Here is a 25352-nt window from a genome sequence, read left to right as displayed (position 1 = left end):
CCTTCTGAAATCATTTTAATATGCTGATTTGGTGCTCAAAGTTAAAAACAGAAAGTTCAAAGAACAGCATTTATTTGAATATAATTGTTTGTAACTGTGTTTAATGTCACTTTTGATCATTGTAATGTTTCCTTGCTGAAATTCCTTTGTGGTGGGACTACTTTTCTAAGTGAATGAACATCTGATTACACATTACTGACGTCATTTTGTTGATGAATAACATGACTAATGTGCCACTCATTATTTCATTATCCAGTGTAGGAGTGTGTGTGTGGCTTCACACTACTGGTGTGAAAGTGCATGTAAGGACTGAGTAATTTGTAGGCAGAAATGTGGGGTTAATTTTTTTGTTTTAATGCATATTGAAATTCCAGAAAAATTTCCACTGACTCCCATATTGTTGCACAGACCTTTCTGTAGTCAAATAATGTGTTATGCTGTTTCCATTAGTTATTGAGAGAAACCAGCGACATCCATCCCTTTGCATCTTTTTGAAGTTAGCGTGAAATCAAAAGGTCTGTTATCCAACTGTGGTGGCAAATCTTTGATTCAAACACACGATTACATGATGCTAATTACAGTGGAACTTCAGAGTATCCGCTCTGGACTTGACCAAGGGCTGCTCACCATTTCTTCATCAATCTGACTTAAATCTGCATCTGTAACACTTCAATAATTTTTTTTAAAGAAACAATATGCTTATTATTTGCAAATATATACTCCGCATTTGCCGCATGGCTTTGGTAAACATGAGGCCTGACTCAATGAAGCACATGTGGTGCTGTTTTTATGTCATCACATGACCACTCAGGGACGTCCATAATTGCAGCTGCTGCAATTATGAATTGTTCCGACCTTAAACTGGGTTCAAAGGAGTTATACATTATTTTGTATCACACATGCAGGGAGATGAACACAAGGCATCTGCTGCAGAAGTTCTGCATCTGTTTTACAATCAGAATCAGAAATGATCATCTATTCAGTTTTTGTGAAACTTTTTGAAGAAGTGACTATGGATTTATAAATATTACAACCTTATGAAATAAACAGACTGAGAAGATGAGAGAAAATATATCAGCATTACTGCATTTACACATAACATTTGTAAACACTACTCAAAAATACAATGCTAATTGAACTTCAAAAAAGCTCCTGGATCTGAGTTGATCACACAGTAAACTAAAGCTAAAAAGAAGAAAGTATTGCGTGTACCAGGCTTTTTCCATATTTTGCACTATATTTCTTCCATTTCCATTCCTCCACTTCACCTTCACATATTTTCTTCTCACTAAACATCCTCAACCTTCACATCATAGGTCATCCATCTTTCCTTCTCTGATCTCATTCCCTTCATCTTTCATTCTCTCCTCATCTCTTTTTTTCTATCCCATTTCTTCCTGTCTCCAACCTCCTCCCTCATCTGAGGTGAAAATTGGATTCCTGCATTTCCTCTCTGATGCATTATAATTAAACCTTTGTGAATAAAGATGGATACATACAAAAAGAAGGTAGGTCAAAAAAAGTGACAAATCAGCTGCCTTCCCTCTTCCGCCAGGTTAATGTCAAGAGGAAGTGTAGAATCATTACTTGATGAATAATGTTTTGAAATTATGTTTGGTGTGCATGTCACATTAGTTTAGAGGCAGAGGTGAAGGTGTGGGAGTACAACTACTTTAAGAAATCATAAGGAAATAAACTTTACATCTCCTGACTGGCAAGAACATGAGTGAGATTAACCAAACAATACGCTGCTGCAGAACTGACTTACTCAATATAATCCAATTAATACAAATCACATGCAGCGCCCAAAATTAACACTTACCAAATGAAAGTAAAAATTGGCTTTGGGATTGGGAGTTACTCACCAGTTGGCTGGTAGCTTTAATAAGAACTGCAGGGTCCAAAATGAACTTTAACTCACCGGCCAATAGCAGGGAGATTGTGTGCCATAAACATTCCCGTTATGAAACAGTATGTTGCATTATTTTTGTAATTTTTCTTTTGTGTCATGACAATATTTTTATTTTACTTTTTTAACATATGAGACAAAATGGCACAATCACTTTTTATTAATTTAATGCATCCTTGTTAAACAAAAGTACCTCAAACTGACCTCAAACTTTTGAATTGAGGTGTGTGTATATTATACTATTATACTGTTACTATTGTTACTTCAATAAAATAATAAGAGTTTCATAGCCAGTAGAAATATTCACGACCAGTAAATTTTCTCAATTCAACCACCACTGACAGAAAGTTAATTTTGGACCCTACTCACATGTCATACTGTGTGCCACAGGGGGAGCTGTGGAGGTCACATGATCCAAACAGCTAGACAAAGGCTGTTTCTAACAGATATACTCTAGAACTGTAAACCGTACCACTATATTATTACTCAAAACAGACCTCAACACCTATCAGAAAACAATCTTTAATTTATAGGTAAAGATTTTTTTTTTTAAATTTATAATAAAACAAATGCACACATTTTGGAAAATATATATAGAACTACCAAGTGTTTGAATGTCCTGAAAGTAATTTATTAATGGAAACATGGAATTGAAAAACAAAAATAAGAATAGTATTGATACTTTGTGATGCCCTTTAACATTCAATCAATCAAAGTGAATAGACATTTTAACAACTGTAAAAAATAAATATTTGATATGAAATATGGAACTTGCAAGCAATATCCTATGAAAATATTATTTACTGAAATAATATAAAACATCAATTCATTGGACTGTACAATGAAACTATGTGCACTAAATACACTTAGCATACAGGACTCCATCCCTACTTGCAGTTCAGTATGGAAGAAACTGATATTGAATGTCAGATTTAATTATATCTGGAAAGGATTTAAAAAAAAAACAACAACAAAAAAACAGCATAAACCCATTTGTAAAACATGCTAGAGAAAACAGCTGGTGGCCTCCTCCAAACAGAACGTTGGCTGAAAGTCAGGGTACAAAAAAAAAAAAAAAAAAAAAACAACATAAAAATTAATAAAGCACCCTTCTCTCAATCTGCAGCAGCAAGAAGTCTGATACATCCCACCCTTTCATCTGAGATCACAAGGTAGAAATGAAAAGCTGAAACAGAGACAGAATTCAGCGTGAAAGGTGAATGTGAAAAGGACGAATTGCTGTCTGTCTGTTTCTGTCAACATTTATATGGGTTTGACACTGTCTTCACAGGAGACTAAAGCACATGAGACAAGTGCTGGCAGCAAAACAAACACACCCTGAATTTCCTGGACGACCCCAACACCAAAAAATTTCAGGTTAAACTTCCATCATATGTGTACCAAGGTCAAGGCCAAGGTCCTTTTAGCAGCAGATAAGCAGGACTTTAGATCTGTCATGAGTGTCTACCGTCTTCACCTGTGACAACACAAACACACACCCATGTGTGCGTCATTCTCTTCCCCCCTGCGGCAAAAGCTCTCTGGCTGTCACTGCTCATCACTCTTTTAAGCTGAAGCCCAAGAATTCACTAGAAGTCACAAATATAAGAAAGTTCTTTTTTGCTTGAATGTGCCCTTAGGACTGTGTGTTTGGGTTTTGTGGTGATGCTTGCTCGTTCATACACAGTCCACTTAAAATCATTTGCAATTTATTGTGCAAGTATTTTATTGCATATGGACACCTCTTCCTTGCCCTACCGAGCGTGAAATCCTCACTACAGGCAGTGGGTATATTTAGAGGTGAGGTAACACTTCAGGAGTACACTCAACTAAATGAAGCCTCAACTTCCTAACACCACATGCACTTTAACTTTAATATAGTCCTATGGAAAGACATACATGACGAAGACTGTTTTTTTTTGGAAAAAACAGAACAAAAAACGCAAACCTCAAAGTACATTCTCACCAACAATAGTAGTTATAACAATAATGATATATATGTTACGGCTGCATAATTTGGGGGGAAATGAGTTTGTGTGGAGCAGCATTTACTGCAAATCGAGCTGCTCTGACATACTGCAGACACTGTCAGAAAATCTTCACTCTTAAAAACAGTGAATATTTATCTAATTAAACCGCAGCCTTTGCAGTTTGCTAAAACACACAAAGCCACATTGTAAATTCAGTTTTAATTTGTTTAATATTGCAGCCGTAATTCTGCCAACACCAGTAGATGATAATGTTCTGTGTATTAAAAGTGTGCACTGCAGTTATGTCATCTGCCGATTTTAAATGCTCAGGCTCATTAAGTTTGTGTTGATTCTGACTGGATGTCAGTGTAGTATTGTTCATCAGCTGGAAAAATTACTCTGAAAGAGATTCCTATGATATTTGTGACGAGTGGGGCGGGGCCGAGAGCCGTGGGAATGGAGCGAGGCCGGTGGAGTTAATGATAATGCAAGACACATGCGCCACTCACCGGGCTCGAGTCCCACGGAGGAGCTCTGGAAGGATAAAAGGAGGAGTGAAGACAGTGACTTTATTGTGACAGAAACTTTCATTTCTGTTTTGTGTGCGGCAGTCGTCCGCGAGGGCCTGCGGCTTTACTTTCATTTTGTGTTGGTTTATTTTACTGAAGTGTTTAAATGTTCGCCGGTTACTGCCTCTTTCTTCCCGAGCTACGAACATTGCTACATTGTTACAATATTGTTCCTCTGTGTCATTATAGTTGTGATGTGGACTTCTGTATTCTTTTAGAATTACAAAAATTATTGAAACTTCACAGTTCTTCCTCAGCGTGAATGTACAAACTCTCACAAGTGCTATTTTTTTTAGCAGCTGGCAAAAACGTCCTGTTGTTCAATATTTTCTCTCAACACACACTCACACAAAAAGAGAATGATTCATGTGTCCAAGCAGCATCTCTCCTCCCATTAAGAAATACAGAGACCACAGCTCACCCTGTAATCACACACAACACAGCCAAAGCAATAAAAATAGACTTTGTTTTTACTGGGCAAGGTTTGACTGGGAGGGGCGACAGCAGGGTCGGGAACTCAACACTGTAATCCCCAACCCCAAACCTTAAATCTGAGAAGATACAAGCACATACATAAATATAGTTTATTGATTCTCAAGGGGAAATTTAGGAGGACTGTATATGCACAATAGAGTTATGGCTAGAAGTCCTAAGAAAGACAGGAATACAGACAGACAGGAGAAAAACTATTATCAAAACAAAACAGACAACCACAGGATTTTCTCAGATCTAACCTTTAACTTGAACTGAACTGAACTAGCAAAACCACTTTCAAACGAAGACAGATATAGCCTATGATTAGTGAGACAGACCAGCGTTTTAAACTCTCACTTCAGTTAACTCTCAAATCGTTCCTGCAAACAGCTGGTCATGGTTTCAACTTTGCGCATGAGGAAAATTAAGATCTAAAATAAATAAAAAGAGATAAATTGCAGTATGGTTCTTATCAGATAATGTATAGATCATAATATTAGAACTGGATAGACTTTCAAAACTGCCAAATATTATCCTTATATTGTAATCTTTACTATCACAAGCTGTAATCATTGCCTCAACTTGTAGAAGGATAGCATAATTTTGTCTGAATACATGACTTTATCTAATTACATGACTTGTATTATTTTAGAGCTGTATATTTTTGCCATATGGACATTGCTGCAAGAAGATGGGCTTCCCTTCATTAGAACAAAATTTAATCTCTTGAATCAGTCACATATGGCTTTTTGATATGTGAAACATGCATTTTCTATAGCAGCTTTGAAACAATATGTGAAAAGGACTTGTGAATTTGAATGATACAACATTTTTACATTAATTTATGATAGAATATATGAGAATATTAAATGTGATATACAAAAACATTTAATCCAATAAAATGCCTTAATTTACATGGCTGTTGACAAAAAGGTTCAAAACTCATTTTATATTAGTAACCTAAGTATTTCTCATTAAATTCAGTGGCTTGATGATGCACTGGTTGGAAGTCGCTTGGAAAAAGCCACACAAGTTAAGAAAACATTTACAACAACACAATGGGATTTGATGATTATCTTTACAGTAATAAAAGGTTTTCTTAATGGATTTGTTTCAACGGAGCGTTTGAAGTTAGTCGTGCATTGGCGTATAATCGGTGCCGAGCGGAAGCGCTAGCGGTCATGTTCCGTGTATCATCCAGCATCAGTGCTGCATCCTCCAGCAGCCCACCGGGCCCCCACCCACCACCACAACACTAGCGCTCCAATCCAGAGCGCACGACACGCCTGGACAAAAGACTGCTTCGCCCGCTGTTATCGCGGCCCGGTGCTTACTAGATAAAGATAGAGCTCATAAACAGAGCCGTGAAAAGGGTTCAGAGAGAGTAGAGAAAGCCCTATGTGGATTCAGAAAACCAGGCGGTGCGCGGAAGCATGCTAAACGTTATAAAATGGGTCTCAAGACCTCTCTAAACGTTCACAATTAGGTTACAGAGAAACGAAGGGAGGCGACACTGACCCCGAAACAAGCACAGCAGCAGCATCCTTAATGAACGAGTAATAAAGACGGAATATAAACACACTCACGCGCCCTCAGTTACTGACGGTCACATTTTAAAACACACAAGCACGCACTTCGACGCGTTAATATTACAGCTACTTACATGTATGCTGGCGAGAGTGGAGAGGACCTGGACGTTTTAAGGACGGGCACGGGAAATTTCCAGCTGACGGGCGAACCGCTTTTCCATTTCAACGGCATGTTTTTCCAGTCAGCACCTCTGAGATACAGCGCGAAAGAGAATAGCCGTCAAGAGCGAGTCCATGAAGAGGCGACCAGCGCGGGCTTCCATCCCCGGCAGCCCTCACCGAGAGCAGGGAGGAGGGAGAGGAAAATAAAGAGGAGAATCGACCGCCGACACAGCCAGCTCTGTTTGAGGCAGTGCTTCTCTGACTGAGGCAGCTCTGTCTGAATACCGCAGAGAAGGTCGGCGGAAAATCGAGAGGAACAACGCTTAAGCCTAAGCCGAGAGGTGAAAAGCAGGTGTGCCTGAGCCGAGCATCTTCTCCTGAGAAAGAGAGAGGGATGATGATGATGATGATGATGGAGGGGAGGAAAATAATTGGCACCGTCGAGTCCGGTCAGTGCAAGGAAGAGGCATGCGCGGTCGGTGCACTGGATGTTCAGCTATAGTGCCACCTTGTTTTAATGCAGGCTGAGTATGGCAAGCCATGTTAACATTTATTCACTTATTCACTATCTATTGTAGATTAATAGCATTTATTTTTAATAACTACAGAAACCAAACAAGCCCTGTAATATCTACTCAGTTAACCTGTAGTGCCTTTTCATTACATACTATGAATGTTTTCCATTAGCCTAAATTCTATGGTGATGTGTGCTTTATGTTTATTGGTTGCTGCTTTAGTTTTACTAGTAGCATGTCATAAGTAGCCTACTAGTATTCACTGATAAGTTATGATTAACTATTCAAACAGTTACTATATCTATTGCGCTTTTCTTAGTAGCAACACTAATTTCACATAAATTTCATTTTAAACATTTTAAAGGGGTCATATGATGACTTTCAATTTTTCCTTTCTCTTTGGAGTGTTACAAGCTCTTGGTGCATAAAGAAGATCTGTAATGTTGCAAAGACTAAAGTCTCAAATCCAAAGAGATAATCTTTATAAAAGTTAAGACTCGTCCACACCCCCTAAAACGGCTCGTTCTAACATGAAGCGGAGTCCAGCCCAGGGTCGTCACTTGTGGTTGCCGCAAGCCCAATGGACGCTCCTTCGTAGAATCCGCTGGCCGCGCCGTTCTCAAGCCCGCCCGCCTCTGCTCACTCAAGCTGGCCTCTGCTCAATCTAGGCCGCGGCTCACTTGGTGTGTGACGCAGTTTCATTGAGAAAGCGAAACTACTTTGTTTGGCCTTCCAAAAAAAGACATGACTAGAAATAATATTTATATCACGTTTATAATGGGTTTTATGTTTATGTCCCGTCGCGCTGGCCGGACAGAGCATCACAATATGTTAAGGGGCATAACATTTCCGTCACACGCTTAAGGTATTCGGCTAATCACAACGCACTGGATAGCTGGCCAATCAGAGCACACCTCGCTTTTCAGACCGATGAGCCTCCAGAAAAATTCAAATGGAAATAACGGAATTTGGAATAAAATAAAACAGAATTTAGGAAAAAATAAAATGGATTTTGTGGTAATTTCAACATTTACTATTACTATTATTATTACTTTTATTATTATTACTACTAGTATGATTTAGTACTGTGGTGTTTTTTTTTTTTAATAAAGCGCTAATTTTAATTAATTAATTTTATAAAATGTTACTAATAAACTATGACATTCATACATCTATCATGTACAGATACCAGTATCTCTAAAAAAAACTATTGGAACAGTTACTGGTAACTAAGTCCCAATAACAAATGGAAAATATAGTCAGAACTAAGCTGATATGTGAACACAGATCAATATTATTTCACAGTTCCTATTAGGACAATGAGTGTTAACAACCTAATAAGATATAGGCTGTTTCTCAATATGCGTTCTTTAGCGATCTTGCGTCCTTGTGATCTCGCTATACGTCATCATTAACCGTCGAAGTTCAATTCCAATTCTCAAGAACGCAAGTACAGAGGACGCATGGAAGTGCCCGGATCTGTTCTTGATATCGAGGATGCATCGAGTGCAGACTTGATAGAATCGAGCCGTTAGAAATCACAGAAGACGCTGCGCGCCGCCGGTGTACGGAAGCCTGTAAGCTTTAAACTCGCTCTCGCAAATGCTTGACGGCTCTCAAAAATAAACATTTATCGTTTTGTTTTTACTTAATTTTAATAAAGATATGAGACCTGGAGAAAGTCTGCAGTATTTTTTATTGGCACAATAAAAGGAATCTTAACATAGGCATAGTTAAACAAATAACACTGTAAAATAAAACGTTATACAATTATATGTAAATAATATCTATAATAGTATAACTGTTTTAATAAGTTATGAAATTTGTTTGTAATGTTATGTTATATTTATGGTTCATTGGTCGCTGCTTATGCTGTGATTATGTGGTCCGTTAAGCAAGAACGCAGCACATCTCAATACTCGTAATGGTGTGTTCTCGCGTCCTTCTGAGTTCGTTCTTCCAAGGAAGCTTAGCAAGACCGGTCTCCACAAGAACGCAAGTCCGTTCTTTGCGTTCTTGGAATTGAGAAACAGCCATAGTGTGTAATCAATACTTACAATTATCTAGTAATAATTAATATTTACAAGTGAATAATTTATAGTCACTATCAGAATAAGTACTATTATCAGATGTATAGTAACTAGTGAAAATTGAAAACTTAATTAGTTAATTAATATTAAGAAAAAAGTAATAGTAAAAAAAAGATTTGCTAATTAGTTTTAAATATAGAGAAAAAAAATGTTAAACTGGCTTGCCATAGCTGACTGCAGAGCCCTAGTGAGTGAGAGAGTTTTAGAGCTCAGATAAGAGTTTAATGACCTGGCATAAAATACACCACACGACTGCAGGCACAAGAAATATAAAACCTATATTCTATCGAACATTCAAGAACATCACTTCTGTTCCTCTGTGTTGTATAATAGTGAAGAATTCACCTCTGATGTCCATTATGAGAGACAGGTCTTTTCAAAACATCTCTCTAGCTAGGCGGCGCAAGCAGGGCACAAACTCCACCGCGGGGCTCTTCACCCACTGCCGTGAAAGCACATGTCAAAGAGGAGACAGAGGGAAAGAAAGAGCTACCACATTCGTTTCTGCGATTATGTCCGTCTTCATTTAAAGTGCTGACAAAAAGTCAGAGTAGATGTCCTTTAACTTATTCAATCACTTTCTGGATGTGCTACTATGTTTAAAAACGTGACCAAGTCACCTCACATTGGGTCCAATGTAAATTCATTTTGCATTTAAATAAGACGCTATCAACAAGCAACCAAGTGTTATAATAGTTAAAACTACAGCGTAAAAGAAATTGTGGTCAGCTATTCTTTATATTCAGCAAGGATGCATTAAATTAATCTAAAGTGACAGTAGATTGTTTAAAAATATTTTAAAATAAATGCTCATTTTGAATTTTTTTATCCATCAAAATATAAGTTGAGCTTAAAGGTATACTCAACCCCAAAATGAAAATTTAGTCATTAATCACTTACGCCCATGTCCTTCCAAACCCGTAAAAGATCCGTTCATCTTTGGGAGGCCTGTGACTGTCAATCAATCTGGGTTATATGAAGTGACGGGAACACTTTCTGTAAGCGGAGAAAACAAAAATAACGACTTTAATCAACAATTCCTGCTCTTCTGTATCATCCGCGCCACAAGGATGCAAGGTTTTCTTTTAAATAAAAGCTTAATACACGTAGAAACAGCACATCCTTGTTGCGCGGATGATACAGAAGAGCATACGGTGATATGGAGAGACACAGAGGAGACTGCTGACAAAGGAATTGTTGAATAAAGTCATTATTTTTGTTTTCTTCACTTACAAAGTGCTCCCGTCGCTTCATTTAACCCAGATTGCACGTCTGATGGCAGATGGAGTATTCTGGCGACGACTTTCATACCTTTTTTGGACCTTGACACCTTTATTTACTTGGCAGTCTATGGAACAGTCACAGGCCTCCCGGTTTTCAACCAAAATATCGTAAATTGTGTTCCGAAAACGAACGGAGCTTTTACAGGTTTGGAACGACATGGGGGTAAGTGATTAATGACAAAATTTTCATTTTGGGGTGGAGTATCCCTTTAAAAATAGAGAGATCATCAGAGGCAACCTGCAAGTTAATTCTACTAGTGTCTCAATAGCACCAGTCAGTTAGCAAGACTGAAGCAATCTTTTGTTCACATGTGTGTACCAGACAGCAGGTGAGATGCATTCAACCAGAGTAATCATACCACAATGATCAAATGTAAAATGGCAATGAAATATGTAAAATGGCAATGTATTTCTATATTTAAATGTACATTTTCCCATACATGTGTGCAACATTTAGTGCAAAATGAAAATGAAAATTCAATTATATAGTTAAAATTTGCTACACATATGCTTCCATATAAGCCTGCAGCTCAGAACAGATGTGTCACTCATTGCTTGTCTTTTTGCTTTACTGATTTAAACTGTTTCTAGAAAATCTGGAATCTGGGTTGTGACCTTATCAAAAGCCACTCGCATCCAGATGAAGCTGACATGAAAGAAAGCTGATTTGGATTTCAAGACATGACACTGCAATTTTCCATGTTTCTAGTGGGACAGGTGGGACGGGGCAGAGAGGGCTTTACTGAACCCACGGACTGAATGTGCATTGTAGATGAGAGTGCAAGAATCTGGCAGGGGTCACTTCAAAAGCAGGTTCTCGTGAGCTCACGAAGAAGACGCAAACCAAGCCATTGTCAAATTTAATTTCAGTCAAGCACGAAGCTCAAGTACATCCAAGAAAGCAAAGATGCATAGACAGACAAATTCAGTGAACATCTTTAGTTGAATGGCCTGAAACAAGATTATGGTCAATAGAGCAGAACAAGTTCATACTTGTGAAGCCATCAACTCTGCAAAAATTGCCTTTCTGACATTGAAGTAGGCCATCTATGCAATTTGGGCAAATTGCATAAACTCATTTACTTTCATGTTAAATTCCAGTCATGTGATTCCTGTCACCCTTTTTCCATCTGTCTGGAGTTTGCAAGTATGCAAGTTATTCAGTGAACATCCAAAAACTGAATAGTTTACAAAATTTTAATTCTAAGGCTGGGTATTTATTAGTGCTGTCAAATCACGATTAATCGCATCGAAAATAAAAGTTTTCGTTTACATAATATATGTATGTGTCTTCTGTGTATATTTATTATGTATATGTAAATACACACATGCATGTATATATTTCAGAAAAATGTTGTTTATTTATTAAATATATTTATAATATAAATCATATGAATATAAATATAGACATGGAACTACATGTAAATACTTTCAGAATAAATACTGTGTGTGTGTATTTATATATACATAATAAATATACACAGAAGACACGTGTATACAATACAAACAAAAACTTTTATTTTGTATGCGATTAATCACGATTAATCGTTTGACAGCACTAGTATTTATACACATACACTTTAAATTTAATTCTGATTATCAAGCGCTCAGCTTGATTCAGATTCATTTGGTTTTATTTCATTTATAATGCCCATTTCGATAAAAGGACAAACTTTAGTCATTTTTTTTGCAAATCAAACTTGTCTGGTTGCACTGTGTTTTTGATTTACTAAAAAGAATCAGTTCAGAGTCTTTTGCTCATAAATTGGTCAACACTAATTTTTTTTTTCTGCTATGGATGGGGCTGCGGAACAGATTCAGAAAGAAAAAAAAAATGCTGAAAACATTGGCTACTAGAGTTAAAGATCTTGAGACATCAATAATCATTATAAGCATTGTTTAAATGAGGAAAGATGTATCAAAAAAAAAAAAGAGAAAAAAAAAAACACAGCCCTAGAAAATTCTGTCAATTTACTCAACCTCATGCAGTTCCAAAACTGAATGACCTTCTTTTTACTGTGGAACAAAATATATTTTTAAATCCTAGCTAATTGCATTACTCTTAAAAAGGATGTGTTGAAAACAACACAACCTGTGTTGTTTCTTAACACACCACTGTGTCTAGATAAGGACAACACATTTCATGTTCATTCTAACTCAACCAATGTGTTAATCCTGATAACACACAAAGTGTTACCATTTGTTTCCACACTAATGTGTTATAGTTACACAATTTGTGTCAAGTATGTGTTTTTTTTTTATCCATTTGAACAAAATCTGTATGCAATAAAAACACAACAAACATGTAGTTTATACAGAATTTATTAAGTCAAAATGAATGAATTATATATTTATATATGATATATATATGATAATTTAATCATTAACAGTGTTGCTTGAGTGAAAAGCTCCTGAAGAGTTATTATTAAGTTCATATTTTGAATTAAAAAAAATATATATTCGACATCACAGAACAATATAAAATTTTATTTATGTATTTTCATCAGCATGCAGGTGATGATGAGGTTTGGTGAGATGAAGTTTCTTATTTATCTGTCTGTCACATCAATAACCATCACAAGCGTTTACGGGCATCTTCCATTCAAAGCTGCAAGAGTGCAAATAAAGATTATTTATAAACATAATGAGTATAGCAAGCTAATGTTAGCTAGAAACTCAAGAAAAACATAAGCGTCAGAGATAATATTAATGTCTTGGGGCTTTTTACACAATACATGGCATAGTGAGATCTATTCAGCGATGCAGTGAACGGCATGAATTTCCTCATATGAAACACTACAGGTCAATGATTAATTAAAAGCAATGACACTCACAATAAATCTTACAACAGAAACCATAAAGCTTTCTAAGAAGGTTCCCACCAAAGAAATCATGTAGCGTTAACACGGGCATGGCTCACAGTGCCATTTGTGAGGCAGTTTTCCGGCTACCGCGTATGTGTGTAAAATGCCCCTTGACCATCTACAAATGATTACAAAAGATAGCCTATTTTAAAAGCTTCTAATGCCAAATAAAAACATTTTTCTTACCTCCACACATGGAAGATTTCCACTGATGATGAAAAGGTGAAGTGCGAGGAAACTAGCTTGTGAAAAGAATGATGCCTCATATTGGACACACTGCATTGCAATTTTTTCTTTTATGTTTTTAACACACAACATTACACAAAATGTGTTAAAATATTCACAACACACACACAAAAAAAGGTTAAAAATTAACTCACCCTTTTTGAGAGTGTATAACACAGCCAACAGCAAGAGTACAGTAAAGCAAGCTATAGGCCTATTTGTGTGCCATGTGCTTCAAAGGATGGTTCACCCAAACATCAAATTTGCTGTTAATTTACACCCTTAAGCTATCCAAGAAGAACAGTATTTTTAGCTGAAACTGTGGTCCTTGGTTATTCAAAAAAATGCAAGTCAGTGGCTTACATTGAGATAAAAATAAAAAAATAAAAAAACATATACAGGCAACACATAATTAATACTCCTCCTGATGATATATAGAAGTTTTATTAGGGCTGGGCAATATGGGCAAAAAATCATATATCGGTATTTATGGCCGATTTGCGGTATACATCTTGGTATTTTTGTTTTTGTATTTTAAAAATCTGTATATATATATATATATATATATATATATATATATATATATATATATATATATATATATATATATATATATATATATATATATATATATATATATATATATATATATTTCACTTACTGCCTTATGTTGTCCAACAAAACAATAAATATTAAAGGCTATGAAAACAAATAAAGTCAATGTAACAATGTAAGCCTTTATAATATGTGCAAAAAAGGGGTAAAAATCACATTTCATTCTAACATTGTAACATTGCAATCTAAAAACAAAAATGAGCCTTTTAAAGTCCAAGTTAAACTCACTAAACTTAATTGTAGGTTTAAAATTCTGCATTTCACATTTATTATCCAACTACAAATATTTCAGCGAAATGTATATTTTAGTCAGAATTATTGCGTTCCTATTTAATTGAGCTCTGTCTGTTTGGCGCACATGCGTGTGGCGGTGCTCATTCATTGAAGTCAGTGAAGTTTAGCGGCGAATCTCAAAACAGAAGGCTCATGCACTTCTGACAGAAACTTTTAAATATTTCCATGACTTTCTAACATTTACAGATGGTAGAATATACCTGTGAAATGTAAGTTATGCATTCAGGAAGACAGCACATCTCAAACACATTAAACAGTGCGAGTAGCCTATTGCTCTGTCAGCAGCACATGCAGCCTTTCTATCAGAGCATATGATGGGCCGAGACGCTTAAATTAATATGCGAAACGAAACTATAGACTATACTGTGTCTTAACAGTTTTTAAAGGCCTTAATATGAAGCTTGTCACATGTTTAGAACAAATTGGATTATGCACTTTCTCTGCAGCAGCTCAGTCTGTGTCCTCTGCTATATTTTTAGATGTGCTCGTATCAAACTGTATATCGATATAAACGATGTTGCCTCATATCGAATCGCTTATAAAGAAAAGATCGATATATCATACAAACTCAAGATACTGCCCGGCCCTAGGCTTTATGAAGTGAAACAATTGGCATCTGCAAGAAACTGTGCATTATTTAAATTATTAACTGCAGTCCATAGCCTCAGGCAAATGGGGAAATCCACAAACTGCTTTCAGCTAAAAATCTTCTTGATTGTTTTACTGAATTAGCTTTGACATACTGTTACAGTCACACACCTCACACTTCCTTTGTTTCTGCTTTCTCTCGTGCTTTACTCATCATTTTCTCACGTAAAGGAGCAAATGTTCTTCATCCTTTTACATCCTACACTCTCGCTGCCCTCCTTACCCCCTTAATCACTCTATTAATACATTTCTATGAATAGCCACGGCTCACCCTCACCACGCATTTAGCACTTAATTAAGTGGGTGAGGACAGAAGGGTGTGTGTATTTAAGAGACAGAGAGCGATGCTATTATAAACCTTGCTGTCTCTGCCATCATGTCGACAGCATTGTACAGTGGTAAACGTGGCACTAATGCAGCACACCCTTGCTGTCGTCTAAAGCAGTTCCTGTTCTGCAGCTCCCACAGCTCACCTGCACAGCCTGAAGCCAAACATTACATCCATTTCTGCTAGTATCTCAGTCAATACATCATGTGGGGCAAGCAGCTATGTAATGCGTCACAAACTCGTGAATAAAGATGAATAATTCAAATGATTCATACTAATCGACTTGAGCTGGGAAAGTCAAACTAACCTTTGCTCTACTTTCCCAGAATCAGTTCACGAGCTATGAAAAAGGCTACATGTTTACTTAGATACTATCTGAAGGACACTATATAATCAAAAGTATTAAAATATATAGGCCTAATTATTATTATAAAAACATATTTTCCAGGAAAAAAAGCAGGGCTTCCGTGCCTATAAACCAGAAATATTAAAGGCACAGCAAAGGTAATTGCCATGAAAATGATTTTAAATGTTAAATCACAAATCACAATGGTCACTGTGAACAGATCTGTGCTTCAGACTCAAAGAGTGAGTTTCAATAACTGTGTGGGCTCAAGCAGAGAACATTTCAAAGAACATGCTGCTCTTAGTGAGAACAAAAGGGTGAACATATGACTCTTTAACATATAACTGACAAGCTATTTTGTTCAGTCTTACAGACTTTCTGCATAGTCATTATTATGCAGAAATTATGCAAAACATCATACATCAAGGCTTACATCTGAAACAAGACTTCTCTCTAAGAAGGGATGAAGGGAGAGAAGATGGAATAAAAGCTTCTAAATGATCAGCATGTCATGAATGTTTTGATCTGAGAGCTTCTGGTGGCTGTATGATCTAGCAAAGTATTTTTGGCAAAGCTTAAAGAAAATTTTACACACAATTAATCCGCATTTGTCATTTTCAAAGCATTTTAGGAGTAGTAGCTCACACACACACACACACACACACAGTCACTTACAAACTCTGGCATATTGAGCAGATTCTGAATTGGCCATTGCCTTCATCCATTCAACAAACATGTCTGTGATTTGGTACAATGCTCAATACTGCAAAGAGACTAGCTCACTTGATTAAGCATCTAAGGAAGGGCAGAAAAAATGGCTGACAAGGCAGGAAGGAACAAGTATAGATAAAAACGGCAGGAAGTATTATGGAATGGGGGAAATAAGTGAGTGGATGAAAAGTGTCACAGCGAGTGCTGACAATGGCTAAAGATGGAAGAGAGAGGAGAAAAAATTATGGAAAGTTCACAGATAATATTCTTATATGAATCCCTATCATCATGCTGAACTTTAAGACCCTAAAACAGTCTTTAAACTGCTACACTCTTTTAAAATTACGCTTCCAAAAAGGGGTTTCTGTTGCAATGTAATAGAAGAACCATTTTTGGTTCCCCAAAATAACCTTTCTGTACACAGCTCTTAAAAGAACCATTTTTTTCTCAGTGTGAAAATCTTTTTAAATATCTAAAGAACCTTTGGAATGAAAAGGTTCCATAGATGTTAAAGGGGTCAACAGATGCAACATGCACTTTTACAGGTTGTTTGAACTGAAATCTGTGTTGGCAGGTGTGTACACAACCACCCTATAATGATAAAGATCCACCCAGTGTTTTTTTTTTTTAATCTCGTTAAATCCTTACCCCTTTCTCATATGCCTGTCTGTGTGATGTCACACAGACCCAGGCCCCTCCCACGATAGTACTTGTGTTTTGAAGAGAATGTGCCCCCGATCTGCCTCAATGCGTCTATGTTCACGCGAATCATTGGTGATCCAGCTTCACCTCCAGAAGAAGTGAGAATAAGGCTTTTTAAAGAATCTTTGCACATCACCTTTCCTAATAATGTGCTAATCAGTTAAGTTTACCGTCTCTCAAAGAGCGGCTCAGAAGAGAGGGGCGGGGTGAGCAGAGCTAATTAAAGCGATATGCAAGGAAATGGCTTGCTATGAACAGATCTGTTTTTGACAGGGTAAAAAGTGTTTTGTTTTACACTACCATTGAGAAATTTTAACCAAACCATGTTAGACTTTTCATTAAGACCCTAAAAAAATCATATCAACTTGTGAAAAAAATGGGCATCCAATGACCACTTTAAAGGTTCTTCATGAAACCATATATGCTAATATAGAATCTTTCAATTTAAAGAGTGTAAGGGAAAAATGGGTAAATCTAGCAACAATCAAATACTGAGCACAGCCATTAGTGCAGAAAGTGCAGAAGTTAATTAAAATCAGCTTTAACAGTTCAGACTTTCCTACAGGAAGCTGTTGCTATGGCAACCTCAACAAGTACTAACAGATGGTTGAGGGTCCTAAACAGCTTAAAGGCAAATCAGAGCCACACCAGTGTGTACGAGAGAGTTAAAAGAGCAATAGAAATTAACAGTATAGAACAGAAGGCATAAGCACATTATCATACACTGTGTCCTTTCTACCACCATATGACAATCACATAAGCACAAAAAGTACTTGGATACTTTAAGTCACAACTAAAAGACTGGGGTTGTTGTGCTTTTTTAAATGTTTCTTATGCTCACCAAGTCAACATGAAAAAAAAAAGAAATACAGCAAAAACAGTAATAAATTATATTATACAATTAATAATATTAATAGTACATTATCTAGATTCTATTTTCAGTTCAAATAAAATTTATTCCTGTGATGGCAAAGCTGATTTTTTTTAGAAGACATTATTCTAGGTTGCAGTGTCACATGATTCTTCAGAAATCATTCTGATATGCTAATTTGGTGCTCAAGATACATTTCTTATAATCAGTATTGAAAACAGTTGTTCTGCATAAAACGGTGATAGATTTTTTCAGGATTCTTTGAAGAATAAACCATTTGAAATTAATAGCACTGATTTAAAATATAAATATTTTCCAACAACTTAAATATATTCACTGTCACTTTTGATCAATATAATGCATCCTTGCTGAATATATATATGTATATATATATATATATATATATATATATATATATATATAAAAAAATCAATTGCCTATATTACTGCCCCCTTTTTTAACAGTGGTGTATATTTCTTCAAATATACTACTTCTATATACTTCTATACACCTTAAAAAGAGCCGTTAGAGAGACTGTTACTTGGCTCCAGGTCTTGTAAATCATTCCTCCAACAGAACACAGAAATAGCCCTGTCAATACTGTCCTACACACCAGCTGACTGAGTCTTGGTCCGATGATCTCAAGGGTCTGAGTCATCACAAATCCACATGCCCACACGCTCAGCCCTTAAGTGCCAACTTGGCATGTGAAGACACAAAATGAGAGTAGTGCGTGTAACATTTCAGCAGGCGGTAGGTCAGCTCAGATCGATGGAATTCACAGTTGCCTTTGTTTTTCTGTTAAACAATACAGAAGAATCCATCAGCCAACATGCTGCTCTCACTTCAGGAGCTGTACTGTTTAATTGAGTGTTTAGTGTTTATAGCAATCTGAGCTCAAGCTGTAATTCTGTTGTGATTTACACATCACAGACAGCAAACAATCAGGCATGACTGTAGAGTGTAGAGAACACAAATCTCAGTCATACTCCTGCCATGACACATGCTTATATCATCTGTGTGAGCAAGAACTAGTCAGTGGGATAGTATGACAGCATCCAGTTAGTAAAAGAGTGTAAAAAAATTCCACCACACCCACATTTCACTATGTATTTGTCCCAGGGTTTATCTAATGTCCTGAGGTGTCCATTTTCAAGAGGATTTATGGGAATTATCTATATAGCTGCTAGGCATAGTGAAAATTAGATTGCAAATGGGTGTAACAATGGATTAAACAGCAAACAAAGACACAGTACAGTCACTATGATATAACAGAAAGTGTGCACTGGAAGTAGCAGTTTGAGCACATATGCCCTCTCTCAGCCTCACTCATCACAGCACTAGTCTGTGACAAACCCATTTGATTTGTTTGTCACGATACCATTAATAACAGAAAAAAAAAACTCCAGAGATACATCCAAAAACAAGAGACTGCATTTGCTGAAGCATATGGATTTCTGACAGCCCTTTTACTAAATTTATCGTTCCAAATACATGTCATATTGCAGGCCAACCTGGATAAATTTTTTACATCAAAAAAGATAATTTAGAAGAAATAGGCTATTTCTTTCCTGTTTTGACCCCTCTCATCTGAACACTCAATTTGAATAGGTGTGGAGGATTGTAGATTCAGAAGTAAACGCCCATTGCTATGATTGGCTAATAGTTGTGCATGTTTGACAGCCTACATCCTTCATAGGATGCTGCTGTGATTTAGGTTAATCCTAATGCATAAAATGCATAAATATTCATATCAAACGATCTGTAATAACTGACAAAGAAATAGTGACAACGTAATAAAAATAGTTACTCACACTTGTGTGGTGCGACACCTAATCCAATATAGTCAGCAAAGCATTGTCATTTAGTTTCAATCTAAAAATCCTGCATCAAATTGTGCCTTGTTTGTAAACGATTCCGTGGTACAATGACGTGAAACAATAAAGTTCAACAAATAAAGACACTATTATGTTATAAAGTGGTACATTCATTCCACAACCTGTTGTTAGGGCAGACTGGCTTCAATATAAGCTGTTTTAAGACCAATGAGAGTTTTGAGTTCTGAAACTTACATAATGTTTTTATAGCACAATGACCTCTTATATCAAAAGATCAAGGCAATTTAGATTTCTATTTTGTATTTTGTTACTTACACATTTTAACATGTAAGAATCAATGTCACCACCACAGCTTCCAACAACTTTTTAAATCTTTATTTAAAATCTACAAGTTGGAAAGGTTGAGCTAGAAAATTTGCAAGAGCGTGAGTATAAACAAAAAAAAATCCACTGACTTCGGAACAATGGAACTGGATGTGCAAAAATGCTAAATTTACTCCTGCACCACTCTGCAGAATATCAATGAACCTGAACATGCAAAATGAATCACTGGCAGAGAGTTTCTAATGGAGATGTCAATTTTTGATCATTCCCATGATCGATCGCCATTTAAATTAACGATCAATTAATCAATTAATCCAAAACCTTAAAGTGCCCCTATAAGGCCATTTTTAAGGCTGCTATTATTGTTTTATAAGTCTCCTAAAACAGGTTTACATGTATGCAATGTCAAAAAACATATGTATGCATTTCTCAAAAAAATAGATTTAATTTTACCTAATTTCTAAATGATTTGTAAATGACTCGTACGAAGCAGTTCAAAGAATCAGTCTCTCTAAACCCCTCCTTTCCGTGAGCCCTCACTGCTGTGATTGATCAGATGGCCCAGTCCTTTGTGATTGGTCCAGGGCCGTAGAGAGATTGGCACTGGATTGGTCTACCACATACAGCACGTGTCGGAAAAGAAACGCCTATTGCCATGACGGAATGACAGCCCTGGAGACTTGTCAATACATAGAAAAGATGGTATCTATTGTACCATACCAATTAGAGCCGGAGTCTGATGATGAAACGGCTGAACTGGCTGATCAACAAGAGACTGATTTGCAAGCACGACTGGAGCAGGTTTCTCAGTGGTAAGTGTCAAGTAATTATAAGATGTGATTAAACAAAACTCTCACAGCATAGGTTTCAGCGTCTTCTCAACATGATGTTTACCACATGAAAATTTGACTGTTTGTGGGCGGGCAAGATGGCGATGTAGAATATGGGCAGACATTATGCAAGTGTGTTACTTCGTGATGTAGAGCCGTAAACAGAATACGATTCGAATTCCTGACGACTCGTTTAGGCAATTGTGAGCCGACTCTTTTTTTTGTCGGCTTCACAACTTTGCAGATAGTTTATATAACAGTTTATATAATAGTCCACATATAGCTACATGACATACTGCATGAAAGGTAATTTTCGAAAAGGCATAATAGGGGCCCTTTAATACTTTAAAAATGCTATTGCAGTGGCATATAGTCACTGGCATGATAGGATGTGCAAATGCTAATCAAAACGCCAGCTTCCTCCCCCGAAGGAAAGGGTTTTTTAGTCTAAATAAAAGGCTAGTAGCAGGATTGTAAAATGAATAGATGTGATTATGATAATTTAATAAACTGAAGAGAGCACGCTGTAGTTTGGGATCATTTTACTTAGTTTGCCGTTTCATATCCTTCCACGGAGTCCACTGAATTTGCCTTTTTAAATGGTTTCATGGTGCTCGCTGTTGTATTTTAAACACAATCACAATCTTTGCAACTGACATTATCACCTTTTAAAATAAAATGATCCCAAACGTAACTACCGTGCAGGGCTGTGCTGTGCTGCGCAGTGAGTGAACCTCTTCCACACACTGTTGCTCACATGAAACATTTCTATGTGAGAATTATGACAAGTGAGGAACAAAGCTTTGTTTATAAGAGAAATAACTGGTTAGCAGGCAAAGGTTACATTGCGGCCATGCATCTGGATTAGCGGCGTTTGAGCCAAAGCCATATGCAGCTTTGTGTTCTGTTTTGCCAGTTGGTCACAAATTTTATATTTATTCTTTCTGTTCCCAAATCCACACTGTCTCACCCTCTATTTTCACATGTTCATTTTCTTGTCATTCATTCAATCCTGTTTTCGGATTTCTTACTGTGGTTAACATGTTGGTGGGAAATGAAAGATTTAGTGACCATTAACTAAGAATTGGTTCCTACGACTTACTAATTAGTTCCCTCATTTTAGTTAAATCATGGGTTATCTAGGGAACAAATTATTGAAACATGGACCGTGGCCACAAATTAATACGTCGTAGGAACGAATTATTCCTGCTCGTGTCCCGCAGCCCTGTCAAAGTGCAGTGCCTGATATGAAACAATTATCTGGGGAAATTATAATTAAACATGACTTAGTTACTAAATTTCTATTGCTTTCCATGTTGAAGGACTCGGTATTGTTTCTATTTTAATGCACTTTTAAAGTTTGGATCACATTAAATTAAACTGCTTAATCAACCATCGATAGCTTTAATTGATTACATCTCTTATCGATCATCGATTAATCGTTGACATCCCTAGTTTCTGATATATGGAAACCTGTTTCTGTCTCAGAATAAAAATTTAACTATTAATATAATTACAATAAATATAGTAGTAATAAAACTAACTGAAGAGCAGAGTGATGTATAATTGATGAATAAGGTAGCATATTTAGTAGCATTACATCACATTGCCAACAGAGAACCCATTCTTTATTGTAGGATCTACAATAATAACATTTCTGTTTAAACCACCTGAGATGACTGCATAATACACACACAGCAGAACAAATGTCAGTTTTAGCGATGTCCTCCATGATGACAGCTCACATGAGAACAGTGGAGAAACTTCAGAGCATGTCTGTGTAATGTGTTCATGACAGAAACAGATGCACAAAGCAAACCAAGAGGATGGTGTCCAGACAGAAGAGAGGGTAAATGAGAACGCATGTGCCTCTGTACAGGGACAATGAATAGAGAATATGAAGTATGTGTGTGTAGAAAAATAAGATGACATACATTGCACAGTACCTGTCGTGTAGTCCCATGGACATGGTGTCTCCTCTATGCACAGGGTGGTCCATGCCCAGGCACAAAACCCCAGAACACCTTGAAACATCCAGCAGAAAGACGGGAACATCATGAGTTTTGGAAATAACCAAGATGGGGTGAAATCTAATTTAATAGACTAATTTTCTGTGGGTTAACACACTCAGAGCTGTCTTTGACTTTGACCATGTTTAAACATGTTGAATTGGTCTTGAAATGTCTTAGAAGTGACATACTGTAATCAGGTGACTGTCGCTGTTGGTGTCTTTTGGTGCAGTGTGAATAACCTTTATACTTAACATGGCTGCATTTATTTGACCAAAAGTAATGTAACAACAGTAATTTTGTGAAATATAAAATTTCAAAATAAACATTTTCTATCTCATCTTTATATATTTCAAAAGTAATTTATTCCTGTGATGGCAAAGCTGAATGTTCAGCATCCATTACATCAGTCTTCAGTGTCGGATGATCTATCAGAAATGAAACCTCATGAGTTGGTGCCCAAGAAACATTTCTTATTATCTTTCTTGTTAAAAGCAGTTTTATTAGTATTCTTTTATAAATAGAAAGTTTGAAATGATAAAAATATCTTTACTGTCACTTATATTTAATTCAACCTTGCTGTGTGAAAGTAATAATTTCCTTCAAAAAGGAAAACATTACTGACCCCCGCTTTTAAACGTACTGTATATGTTAAAGTATACTGCCACAAATTCACTTTTAGCTGCTATAAGCATTTAATATTTATAGCAGGAACAAAAATATTGATGAGTCATCCTGCATTACACAGATTTTTGTCCACTCAAAATGAGAAATATCCTTCCCCTGCAAACAGCCAGAAAGCAAGCAGCAAGTCATGCAATTAATGCCTATTGGCTATTTTCATATGGCACAAACCCTTCCATATAACCCTTAAAGATGCACAATATATCAGCTGATATTTGAGATTTTATGAGTATTTAATTGTTCATGCTCATTTCCTCTATTTTTACGGACAGGATAATTTTGGCATCATCTTATGCTTACTTAAAGGGATAGTTCACCCAAAAATTTAAATTCTGTCATTAATTACTCACTCTCATGTCATTCCAAACCCGTAACCACTTCGATCATCTGGGTGAATTTACCCTTCAAAGTTAAACCATAAATTACTAAATTAATAACAATGTTAAATGCAATCTTTAGCAAATCTCTCAAATCCGGCTTACGTACAGATAACAACAAAACTTTGTGCATTTATAAAATAAAGAAAACAAACAGAGTGCACTGTCTGCTGCCTTGGTTATGCGTGATTTTCATTTAGAAATGCATCCTTAAAATGAACTGTAACTCAGCAAATACTCAACACAGAGACATGAGAGACAGATCTATAGAAAGCTTGACATGTCTACTTTTAACCTAAGCAAGTCTTATCAAAAACAAATATTCTGTGATAAAGCAATCCATATGAAAACAACGCAATGTCCAGTCTTTTATGTCTCCCTTCTTTATATCTAATGCGACCACGCCCACGCGCCGAGCGCACTATTGATATTACAATCGTCTACATGAAGCTTGCGGCGGGTAAACGCCCACTTCACAGCAAACAAAGCAGCGAGACTTTACTTCACGTTTTTTAAATGTTACTGTTCGCTTCGCGCTGAGAGGAATAAGACATAATTCACCTCATTAAGACCGCTGAGAGGAATAAGATTTGGATTACCTCAGAAAGAAGAATGAAGAGGCTTGACCCAACAGAGATCATAAACATAAGTCTTTTTTATATTAATCTGCTTGTATTAGTTTTCATATAACTTGTACACATTTTACTAGTTATACTTTTTCCAAAATATAATTCCTGACTAAATGTATAATCAAGTGAAACATTATGTAGTTTCATTTATAACATCTTAATGTTTCACGATGCCAGGACGTTTTTTGTTGTTGTTGTTGTTTTATGTTCTAACATATAACATAGACAGCAATAAGATATAAAAGTAATATGAGGTATGTGCCAGGTATGTGATGTTCATTTATATATTTCATCATAACACAATACCAGTCAAAACTTTTGAACAGTAAGATTTTTAATGTTTTTGTAAAGAATTCTCTTCTGCTGACCAAGCCTGCATTTATTTGATATAAAATACAGAAAGTTGCATTTGCTAAAGCAGTAATATTGTGAAATATTTTTACTATTTTAAATAACTGCTTTCTATTTGAATATATTTTAAAATTGTATTTATTCCTGTTATCAAAGCTAAATTTTCAGCATCATTACTACAGTCTTACTCCAAGTGTAACAATAT

General features: G+C 36.3%; 1 protein-coding gene across 11 annotated transcripts in view; it reads right to left on the bottom strand.

Moving 5' to 3' along the window:
* The window catches only part of LOC109090701 (kelch-like protein 13), a 49398-nt gene that overhangs the window by 20558 nt on the left and 3488 nt on the right, over positions 1-25352 (bottom strand). For 5 of the 11 annotated variants that reach the window (XM_019104529.2, XM_019104534.2, XM_042724341.1 and 2 more), the window contains exon 2: positions 23044-23121. In XM_019104529.2, coding sequence (XP_018960074.1) covers positions 23044-23096 — 53 coding nt within the window. In that variant the 5' untranslated portion in view covers positions 23097-23121. Of the gene's footprint in view, positions 1-6585; positions 7157-23031; positions 23122-25352 lie in introns of those variants that run through there. The other 6 variants (XM_019104527.2, XM_019104532.2, XM_042724340.1 and 3 more) reach the window with 3 other exon arrangements.

The sequence above is a fragment of the Cyprinus carpio genome, chromosome B5, assembly GCF_018340385.1.
Source record: "Cyprinus carpio isolate SPL01 chromosome B5, ASM1834038v1, whole genome shotgun sequence".
NCBI lineage: Eukaryota > Metazoa > Chordata > Actinopteri > Cypriniformes > Cyprinidae > Cyprinus > Cyprinus carpio.
Note: the sequence above shows the minus strand (reverse complement) of the source record. Positions and strands in the feature narration are given on the sequence as shown.